General features: G+C 36.4%; 1 protein-coding gene across 1 annotated transcript in view; it reads left to right on the top strand.

Moving 5' to 3' along the window:
* The window catches only part of LOC106871076 (uncharacterized), a 93,507-nt gene that overhangs the window by 25,857 nt on the left and 55,435 nt on the right, over positions 1-12,215 (top strand). The window contains exon 4 of the mRNA XM_089355307.1: positions 10,434-10,502. Coding sequence (XP_089211433.1) covers positions 10,434-10,502 — 69 coding nt within the window. The remainder of the gene's footprint in view (positions 1-10,433; positions 10,503-12,215) is intronic.

Consider the following 12,215-nt stretch of genomic DNA (forward strand, 5'->3'; position numbering starts at 1 on the left):
GTACACCTCTTGCATTACAGCTATAATGTCTGGAACTGAACCAAAAGTGGAACCCTTATATTATGTTCATTCTTCCAGCCAAGTAGAAATAGCCAAATATCCCTCCTATAATATGCTTTTCTTAAAAAAGGAGAAATATATTTTAGTTCTAGATACACTATATCTGAATAGAAATAGGATGGCCATTGTTGGACTGTCTTTGATCATAGATCTGCTCAATGAGTGGTGATTGAAGACTTAAAGGGCAGCAACAATATAGATGAATCTATTAGGAACCTTATACATAGTCACTTTTCCTCCTAGAAATAGTTGTCAGTTTCTTTCAAAGCACTTCCTAGAGTGTTAAAAAAAAGAAAGACACTTTGAGTAATGTTGTCCTAGATATAATACGGTAGGAAAGCTTATATCATAGTTCTGTTCAAACAATGATGAACTAGGACTAAATAACAACTGTTTTAACTTTACTGACACTCAATCCTTCAATGTCACATTTTATTAGTATCAATCTAAGATGGCACCTGCTAAAAGCAACTGTAACAGAAACAAATGTGAGATGTCTCAATATTTTCCACTTAAGAGTCAATGTAATTTATTAAATTTATGTAAAGAAAATAATTATAGCAAGAGCAGGCAGAGAGCGTAAACCTCCGCCAAGGCAACACCAATGTCCTCTCAATGATTAGCCGGAGATAATTTTTAAAATGAGAATATCTGAAATAAACTCGACAGCTCTGACAAACGAGAGTGCTAAAAATGAACCTGACCGCTCTCAAAAATTAAATTTAAAAAACGGAAAAACAATCCAGAATTCTTGTCCAGTACCGGATCGATCCCAAAATCTAATTAGTCTGCGCCAGTCATGAGGCCATACATTCCTGAAAGTTACATCTGAATCCATTAAGCAGTTCTTGAGATATCTTGTCCATAGTCAAGCAAACAAACAAACATGACTGCAAACAATACCTCCACCTTCAGTAAGGCAGAGGTAATAATACAAAATAAAAGGGTACTTGTCTTAAAGTAAACTTGTTTAATTTCGCAAGATTTAACTCATTTTCAATTCTATTTGTTAGTATTGTTTCTGTTTGAGCAGGTTTATTGTATGGAATTTTTCTGTTTAGCCAGCATTTAATTTGAAGTCATTTAATCATTATTGACTGTATATTGTCTACAGTATATATTCTATTTTTAATGACAGTTGTTGGGAGGTTATCTTAAAAAGATTTTACTGTCATAGATATGGCTGTGTGGTTTAAAATTTTGCTGTGCAGCCATGTGGTTTATGGTTCAGTCTCACTGCATGGCACCTTGGGCAAGTGCCTTCTACTATTCCTGCTGGGTCGACCAATGCCTTGTGAGTAAATTTGATTAACAAAAATTGTGGAAACCCAGCATGTGTCTTTATGTTTGACCCCGCCATTATTTGATAACCAGTATTTGTTTATGTCTCCATAACTTGAGGTTCAGATAAAAGAAACCCATACAATAAGCACTAAGTGTTAAAAAAAATAAGTACTGGGGTCAGTTTGTTTGACAAAGCCCTTCAAAGTGATGCCCCAGAATGGCTGCAGTCCAATGAGTGAAGTAAAAGATAAAAGTAACTGATACTGAGCAGTCAGTGATTATGCCGTTATTACCACTGTCTTTTGATAGTTCAAGTCATACAAGAAACATAACACATCAGAGAGCTTCTGAAAGTGAATTATGTATCTCGAAATGTCTTTGACAAAACACTAAATTGAACAAAATTTAAGTCTAAAATTATAAGCTCTTTAATTATAAAGTATAAACTAACTATAGACTCATTAACTTGTGTTCTGTTTTTAAATGCAGTCACAAATAAGAAAGACAATAGAACATTAGCCTTATTGGCTGTTGAATCCACTGTCCCAACACTTGTTTACTCTGTGCATAGTCAAGAAATTTTAACCCTTTAATATTCAGATTACTCTGTCAAATGTAATGCTTTATTTATTTACATCATTTTTGGATTAAACCTGCATAATCTTGTAGTTTCAAGATTTTGATGATATGGTTGTTTATTTTCAAAATGACATTGTAAGGTAGGTGTGAGAAGCCAGATCTGGTTGGTTTGAACATAAAACAAGTAGAATATTTGAACAGGGTATGGTCAGTTTAAATGCTAAAGGGCTAATCTCTCTCCCTAAATCCACAAATTGTAAATAAGGAAGTACAGTAATTATTCAGTGTTCATTAACAAATAGACTTAATTCTCATTGTCTCAGGCTATTTACCTGTAACTAAAAACTATGTGTCAATGAAACATTACACTGGTCAACAAGTATTTTTCATCAAGCATATGTCAAGGTGTACTTAGTGTAGTTTTTACTGCTGATTTCAAATATACAATTGGTGTTTTTGACATCACGTTCAGTTTTCAAGATGAGAAAGTTTTTTGGTTTTAGCTCATGCATTATATAGAAATTCCGGATCTTTTTTAAAACGGGGGCCACATTTTTCATTAACAAAACACTTTGAAACTTGGAACACTGGTAGAATGTGTCATATAAAACATCTTTTTCTCTTAGTCTTCTTAAAAAAAAAAGAAATCCATAAGTTATTCCATGTGAAAGTTGTCGTATTTCTGTAATTTCAACCAATCACTGACGTCCATTCAGCCGATATACATTAAGTGCCGACTACATAAACAAACGATTCTGAAACAATTAACCCTAACCTTAGGGTTAGTGTTAGGGTTAAGGTTAAAGCAAATTTAAAATGAAAAAAGCAAATAAAACGAAGGTATGGAGATTAAATACGCTTAACATCGCTTAATCAGCCAAAGGAGTATATATAAACAATTGAATACTTGTCAGTGATTGGTTGAAATTATCGAAATAAGACAATTTTTTACATGAAATAAATTCGAATACAAAAATAATTTTCTGTTCTATAACACAAAATAGATAAGTATACAAAGTTTGAAAGTCTTTCCATACCAAAAACACTACGTAAAACATTAATGAAAAATGTGGCCCCCGTTTTAAAATAGATCCGAAATTCCAATTAAGGACGTGTATACATGTATTTCATATTCATCATGGAAACATACCTTCAAAATAAACTACATTATTCAGTGCTGCATAGTTCAGATGCAATATTTCATCATCTTAAATTAACCAATCAAGTTTTTGTCTGATGAAATAGGTATTTCAGCATCTCAAATTGTCCAGTCATAATTGGTCTGATGAAATTTTTCATCATCTCAAATTCAATATAAGTATAACCATTTGTATCTATTTCCTTACTTGTTTTACAGTGTTAACAATGTCAAGACAGTGTAGAAATTGTCCTGATGTGTTTTGTTATGTCTGGGGACAATTTATTGTGAAAGCTCAAAAACGTACAATAATACCAGAGATCAAGATTTATAAGCTATACTTTGACTGTCCTCTTGGAGATCAAGTCAAGTTATGGGCACCACATTTTATCTGCTCAGCTTGCTCAAATGGTTCATGTGACTCGTTCAATAAGAAGAAGTCCATGCCTTTGCCATTCCAATGATATGGAGGGAGCCGAAAGACCATTTTAATGACTGTTATTTTTGCAAAATAAATGTCATCGGATTTTCTATGAGGAATAAACACAAAATTGTGTATCCCAATTTGGATTCTGCAATGAGACCTGTGCCTCACAATGGAAGTCTGTCAATTCCAGTTCCACCAGATGATGGTATTGAAACATCAGATAATGATACTGAGGAAGATTATGTGGCTGATGACGATAGCTTTGAACCTGAAAAATTTTCCCAAGCTGAACTGAATGACCTTGCCAGAGACCTAGCCCTCTCAAAAGATAAAGCAGAACTGTTAGCATGAAGACTGAAGGAGAAGTATTTGCTAGAGCATGGTGTTTGTATAACTTATTTTTGGCAGAGAACTGTGGTTCTACAAATGTGTTTTTCTGTTGAAGGTCTACTTTGCTTTTGCAATAACATTGATGGATTTTTTGGATGTTTATCACAAAATCATGATCCTGTAGAGTGGCGTTTATTTATTGACTCTTCAAAACAAAGTTTAAAAGGTGTACTTCTTCATAATGGTAATTTGAAGCCCTCCATTCCTATTGCACACTTCATTCATTTTCATGAATATGAGAATATGCAACTTTTACTTCATGCCATTGCCTACGAAAGATACTCATGGAAAATATGTAGAGATTTAAAAGTCATTGGAGTGTTAATGGAAATGCAGTCAGGTTTCACAAAATACTGTTTTTCCTTGAGTCTATGGGATAATCAGGCAACTGACAGACATTATTTGGAATCAAACTGGCAGATAAGAACATCATACCAACCAGAACTATGTAGCGTCAAGAATACACCTCTTGTAGATCCATGTAATGTCCTATTGCCTCCTTTGCACATAAAGGTTGGACTGATGAAATAGTTTGTAAAAACACCTGGGAAAAGAAATGCCAGAGTGTATGAGTATATTGTAGAAAAGTTTTCCAAAATCACACAGGTGAAGTTGAAAGTGGGTATCTTTGTCAGACTCCAAATTAGAGACGTACTCAAAGATGTCAACTTCAGGACAACACTGGATGAGCTGGAACTGCCTACTTAGAATTCTTTCAATTGGATCTGTGAGAATTTCTTGGGCAACAAGAAGGCAATGGAGTAGAAGAATGGCATCAAGAATCTTCTGAAATGTTACTCAGCAATGAGTTGTCGCATGTCACTGAAAGTTCTTGGACTCCCATCTGGATTTCTTTGCAGATAACCTTGGAGTGTGTGATGAACATGGTGAAAGATTTCACCAGGACATTAGTGTTATGGAGAAACAGTACTAAGGCTTCTGGAATGACAGTATGCTCGCTGACTACTGCTGGACACTTTGCCGTGATCAACCAGATCAGGAACACCACAGGAAATCCAAATCACAATGTTTCTAATTCTGTTGTTCTAACTTTGTTTTGTCTGACCCATTTTTGTATATTCACTCTTTGTAGAATGATAATGATTTTTAACTCAATAAACTCATTTACTTTCTAAAAATAATATGCCCTTATTTATTACATTAATGATTTCATATTATATAAATAATTATGTAAATATGTGCATGTATCTACTGAAAAACTGATATGTGCTGCATACAAATGGAGTGTAATTTTGAAATCAACATGAAAATTAGTCTAAAAAGTTGGTTTGCATTCATAATGAGTATAATACATTTAATTTTGTTGACCAGTGTTATGTAACTGTCAATTATTTGCTAACTGTATGATTTGCTTGCTTTAAAGGCTGATTTAATTTTCTTTTATGGGCTTATAAAATATTTATGTGGACCCCAGTGGCTGTGAGGAAAATGACTTTCCCAGACTTTTTGACAATGGCAGGCTCCAGGTATCCGGTGATACTGGTGGGTTCCCCCCCCCCCAAGTGTCACTCGTGCCATGTCAAAAACAATTGTCCAAGGGGCTGTGGCAAGGCCCCAGAGCAGGGAAAGACAAATGAGTGCCCTGCCCTCCCATCGCAGAGAGAGGTGGAGGAGGTTGTTGGTGAAACAAAATCAACAAATAAGAAGAGGAGGGTAAGCAGCGATAGTTGCTCACCAGAAGATCATGTGCAGGATGCGGGAGAGAAGAGGCACCCCCCAGGTATGCCGGTGGAGGCCCCGAATCCTGCAACCGGGAAAAAAAAGAAGAAAAAGAGAAAGCGAAGACAGTCTGCAGGTGTTGATGTGCCACCGACTGAACATGAGGCTCCTCTGGTGGGAAATGTGCCACTGGAGAGAGAGGCTCTGTCAGTGAGAACTGTACCACGAACAGAGCAGGTTGAGGTCACTCCCCGTGAGGAAGAAGTCATCATTTTCTATCTCCAGGGAGGACCTGTTGCGACGTACTTGGACAGTCTTCTAGACCGAGATCGTTATGACTCGGTCTGTATAGACTGTTCAAGTTGGCCTCTGCAGGTGGATGCGGAGGTCATTTACAAGAAGGAGCTGAATGAGGTCAAAAGGGCCGGTAATGATGATGATTTAAGTTCCTCGTTCCGGGCCCTGACCTGCCGATGCAGGCTTTCCTGAAGGCGGCAGGGAGCTTGCTCGGGGGCTCGGATGAGGAGGATTAAAGGAAAAGTTGTAATTGTTGAATAATTTGTAATATTTTGTAAAGTTTTTATACTTTGTTAATTGAACAGTGTTTTCGGGGGGTTATTGGTCGGTGGGCACTGGTGCCCCTCTCATTTTTACTCATTTTCATTATCATTCATCTCATTAATGTCCTCGTCCAGCCTGTAGCTACTCTATGTACTGCCCTCGTGGCAAATTTTATGAATAAAAGTAATGCGAGAACCAAGTTTGACATCTGTTGTTAAAAGAATATTAAGATAACATTTGTGACAGTGTGCAGAATTAGATGCAAACTGTTTACTCAGTGTAATGCTAATCATATTGATTATTTTATGTTAACTGCGGGAGCCATAGTTACATTAAGCAGCCTGGGGCCGCTATCCCCCAAGCCTCAGCGGATGGTATCTTCAATCCATCCGGCCTCTATGCCCGGGGGTAGCCCGCACACCCAGGCTCTTATTATTTTTCTCCCGCAATAAGTGGGGAGGAACACAATTTCTTTTCCTTCCAGGGGTTTCCCTGCGAAGGTGCAGGCTTCCTCGGGAGTACCAAATAGCAACCATACTGTTGCAAATTTGTTCCCCCGGGAAATAAATTTTACAGTTGGCAGATATTCTGCCAACTCTTTCTCAATACATTCTTTGTTGTATTGAACGATGGTGCCGAGAGGCCTAGAATAGGTCCTTAGCACCACCGTTCTATTGTTCATGTCTTTTAACCACTGCTTGGGTGGGGTAATTTCCCACTCCACAGCAGTGGCCTTATTTTTTTTTATATTCTCTGCCATGAGAAAAATGTCCACATAAAAATAAACACAACAAAAATTATAAACACAGGCAAAAAGAAAATAGTTAAAAAAAAAAGCAGCAGAAATAAAATAATAGTTTGTACTAAAAAAAGTTCGTAAAAGAAAGAGAAAGGAAAGACAACAGTTCAGAAAGAGTAAATAAAAATACAGTTTCAGGCAGAAAAAATTTTCGAGCCACAATGGTACTCTGGCCCAATTTGATCCCAGCTCCGTTGCCACCATCACTTTGTTGGTAAAAATCCAATCCTTTGAAATCCAAAGCAAGAGGAAAATTTTTTTTCAAATTGGTAGTTTTCAAACCTTCTTAGTTGTTTGAAGACAATAAATTTTTTCAAGTTTCTCTTCACTATTGTGAAACAACAATTCACACAAATATTTCTGGCTTGCTGTACTGGCTGTTCAAACAAGCCCACCAGCAGCAAGCCACACACACTTTTGCTTGCTAAACAAGCAACAAATTCACCGCCAAGCAAGCGTAAATGCCCCAGAGCTGGGCAGAATATACTGTAAAAATAAAAACACAATACTTCTACCCAGCTCACACAAAAATGCAAATTCGCTACCTGACAGTGTTCTTAGACGGAGCCATGAGCTACATGTCCATCTTCAATGGTGACCAGAAGCAGACTGCTTCTTGGTTGTCGCATTACTACTGATAGCATTACAATTCACAGATATTTGCATTCAACCACATGTAAGAAAACAGTATCCCGCTTGATTTTGCATACAAACATTTGCAGTAAAAGGCACACCTATGTAGTAAATGGCATCCCCCATTGGTTTCTACAATGCGCACTTCATTTGTTTGACCGGCAGAGATGCCTACTTAATGCATTAGCATGATTTAATGCAGTCATGGACAAACTGTGGCCTGCAGAACTTTCTGAATGGCATACCTAACAAAAAATTACCCTGAATCATTTTATTAGTGCAGCCTATCTGATGATAGCCATGTCTCACATAGCCTGCTTCATAAAAAATATTGCCCATATCTGATTTAATAGATGAGTATTTCACAAATACATGTTCTTGTAGCATTAGTTATAACACAGACTTGGTGTCAGTTCATATACAACAAGGCTTCATGAAAATACAGATAGAGTCAATCTTACATAAACATCATATTTTACAGGTGCTGGAAGTCTTCAACAAATAACTGACAATTAAGCTGATCTTTCACATCGCAGCAAAACTGTGTGACTGTATTGATTCTTCATTCATCTCCAAGTTGGGATAAAGCTGTGAATAGCAAAATCATGCTGGTTTTAGTATGAAGTTGTGCAAGCAGCTATGAGAGAAGAATTCACAGCATATCATAATGAACGGGATCCCAATTCCCACTGAATTTTTGTGCTAAAAGTGTCTGTATGTAAGGCCATCACAGAAAGAAAATTCTGCAACTTATCAAGTGAACAATGAACTCTGTTTGGCTGAAATTAAGGTCTGCATGCATGATAAACTCATGGTTTACATGCAATCAGAAAATGGAGTTGAAGTCAGCTGCCATATATCCTTAGCACAACCCTCATGTAAAATCAGCATAACACAAAGTACAACATGGCTTATATATCCAACAGGCTTTCAGAGTTTCCATCTATCCAATATCACTCTAAAGGCTTAGGTCAACCTCAGGCTATGGTAAAAGACACTATGAGCAACCAAACTTAAGGTTTCATGATTGCAAAGCAAACTTATTAAGCACTTGGTAATACCTACAACTGCAAACAGCCATATATATAAATTCAACTATATATTTTTTAGCACAGCCAATGATTTTCAGTAACAATAACACAACTTTGAAAGGAGTCACACTCTCTCTCGCTCTCTCACACACACACACCAACATACACACACACACACACACACACACCAAAACATGCACTCACACTGACACACACAAATACAAGCACGCACACACACATGTATATATTAATCAAGCACAAAGAACATTCCATGAATACTATATTAACTGATGTACAACCACAGATTTTAATTTGCGCACAATTACAGTAATCCCTTGTCTATCACGAGTGTTACGTTCCAACCCCCAACCCCCATGATGGGTGAAAATCTGCAAAGTAGAAACAGTACTGTACTGTATATATATTTTTATTATTTTTATATATTTATTTTATTATAAATGCAAAACAACACCACACACTCGCCTCCTGAGTTTCGTTTTCCATACAGTATGTGCAATTCTTAGTTTACTCATCTACGGTAAACTACGTATTTTCTTTTAATATATTTTAATTAATAAAGAATAAAAAGTTTTGAATGGTACAACAATGCACTTTAATACAAAAAATGGACTATATACCTGTTGTAATTTAGTTATCCATAGTTAAGGAGTTTGGCCTGTCCATAACGGTTACCACCAACATGAATACAGTTGATTTCTTGGACATAACCTTAGACTTCAGTACAGGAAAGTATTACCTGTACAGGAAGCCTAATGAGGATACAGTATACATTAAAATTTTGTTAAAATGTGGAATTTGTAATGTGCCTTAAGGCATGGCATATTAATTTAACATTCTTCAACTTTTCTAAGATACTAGGCTCAACTCTTACATCAGAGTTGAGTGAAACTCAATAAGAAGTGCTATTCATATGTATAAATATGATATAGCAAAATGTAAAATTCTTCAGTTTGAGACGTTATTGTGTTTTTCAATTGAACACATGCTGGTTTGGAAAATCTCTGTTGTGTTTAAGCTCTTTATGCTTCTATTATGCAGATCTTCACATAACTACAATTTAATGTCTGAGCATTGATGGTATAATAAAGTTAAGTACTGACAGGTGAATTTAATCCTCTAGGATTCCAGATAAATCGGTAGGTAAACCAGTTGACCAGCAAAGAAGTTGAAAGTTCGTCTTGTCACTGATAATGCAATGTGAGCAGATAGAGCAGGTAATACCATTGTAAGCAATGTGGAACTAAAGGAATTTCATTGGTTTCCAGGATTAAATTCAATTCCTCCAATGGAGAAAAAGCTGCCTCTCAGTAGGCTAATGAGAGACCAGTACATAATCACTGGTCCTCCTAGAAAAAGTGGTCAAATTTTTCGCCCATTAATGTTAGAGAAACCCAAAATTAAATCTGGGCCTTAAGGATGCTTGTGATTTTTAAAAATATTATTCTTTTAAGAAGAGTGTTGATTTGATCCAATTGCATCTCATACACATGTCACCTTAACATGACAGACCATGGAACACAATCCACAGCCCCAAATTTCTACATCTTTACATATATGATAATTCAAATATCACACACAAGGATTTGCTATGTCAACAGAATAGATACATAATTCATGTCTCTTGCATTCTTTAAAGCCCTTGTAAAGAAGTTTTAACTCAAAATATCACAATGAATTGAATATTTAATATATCTTTGTTATTGTTATTATCAACATTTAATGTTCTTTCTGCATAACTTCACCTTTTATAAGATATTAATTTTCAATTATGCTTTTTCATTTTGCTTTATATTATAATAAATATTTATATCTATATTTTTCTCATCCTAGGTGGTTTTAATTTGTATCACTGTGGAAATACTTCAGAGATCCTGTATTAATCAGTTTCTGGATTATAAGGTTTGATATTCAATAACACATTTAATTTTATTGCTATCTTTTGATTTCTTGTTTACTTTACTATTCTGGTCTCTCATCACTATAATCTTCAGAGCACTGCTATTTTTTCTTTCTTTCTGCAGTCTTTGTGTAAGGTTAATTTCACAGTTAACAAAATCATCAGAAATACTAAACTTAAAGTTTCTTTATTTCTACGATATGAACATAGGCGCAGGCATAGCTGTGTGGTAAGAAGCTTGCTTCCCAACCACATGGTTCCAAGTTCAGTTTCACTGCATGGCACCTTGAGCAAGTGTCTTCTACTATAGCTTTAGGCCAATCAAAGCCTTGTGAGTGAATTTGGTTGATGGAAACTGAAAGAAGCCCATTGTACATTCGCCATGATAGATCACTAGCCACTGAACCTTTTTTATTTTCTCTCACTGTTTATTTCTGTGTTCTTTTCTGTCGAAGAGTGTAGACTCGAAACGTAACACACTTTCTCACTTCCCGAGCATTAAACTAATACATCTGTTTGTTGTTTACACACCCATCTTCGTTTTTGGTGTTTTTGTAAATTCTCACTATATATATATATATATATATGCACAGGAGTGACTGTATGTAGCTTACTTACCAAACACATGGTTCCAGGTTCAGTTCCACTGAGGGGCATCTTGTGCAAGTGTCTCCTACTATAGCCTTGGGCCGACCAAAGGTTTGTGAGTGGATTTGGTAGACGGAAACTGAAAAAAGTTTGTCACACATATATAGATATATATGTGTGTGTGTGTGTGTATGTTTTGTATGTCTGTGTTTGTTCCCCCCATTATTGCTTGACAACCAATGTTGGAGTGCTTACATCCTCGTAACTTAGCGGTTCAACAAAAGATCCAATAGAATAAGTACTAGGCTTACAAAGAATAAATCCTGCAGTCGATTTGTTCAACTAAAGGTGGTGCTCCAGCATGGCTGCAGTCAAATGACTGAAACAAATGAAAGAATATATATGTGTTAGTGTGTTGTGTTTGTCCCCACCACCACCACTTGACAACCGGGATTGGTGTGTTTACATCCCCTCAGCAGTTCAGCAAAAGAGACTGATAGAATAAATACCAGGCTCTAAAAATTTTTTTTAAAAACCAGGTGTCAAGTCATTCAACTAGAATTCTTCAAGGTGGTGCACCAGTATGGCCACAGTCTAATGACTGAAACAAGTAAAAGAATAAAAGAATATTGTCCATTTATATTGCAAATATTTTCACTGCAACTGAAGAATGTCTTTACTAAAAGAAAGCAACTAAATGGTTGCTGTGGCATGCAGCGTGATTAAGAAGTTTTTTTCCAAACCACTTTGATCCAGGTTTGACCCTGTGTTTGTCTTCTACCAACAATGCCTTGTGAGTAGAAGTTGAAAAGCAAACTGTGCAGAATCCTATCATGTAAGTGTGTGTGTGTCAAGGAATATCTTTTGATGTTATACATCATCATCATCATCATCGTTTAACATCCGCTTTCCATGCTAGCATGGGTTGGATGATTTGACTGAGGACTGGTGAACCAGATGGCTACACCAGGCTCCAATCTGATTTGGCAGAGTTTCTACGGCTGGATGCCCTTCCTAATGCCAACCACTCCGAGAGTGTAGTGGGTGCTTTTACGTGCCACCGGCACAAAGGCCAGTCAGGCAGTACTGGCAACAGCCATGCTTGAAATGGTGTATTTTACATGCCA

This window comes from Octopus bimaculoides, chromosome 1 (genome assembly GCF_046866305.1).
Source record: "Octopus bimaculoides isolate indiv1 chromosome 1, ASM4686630v1, whole genome shotgun sequence".
Lineage (NCBI taxonomy): Eukaryota > Metazoa > Mollusca > Cephalopoda > Octopoda > Octopodidae > Octopus > Octopus bimaculoides.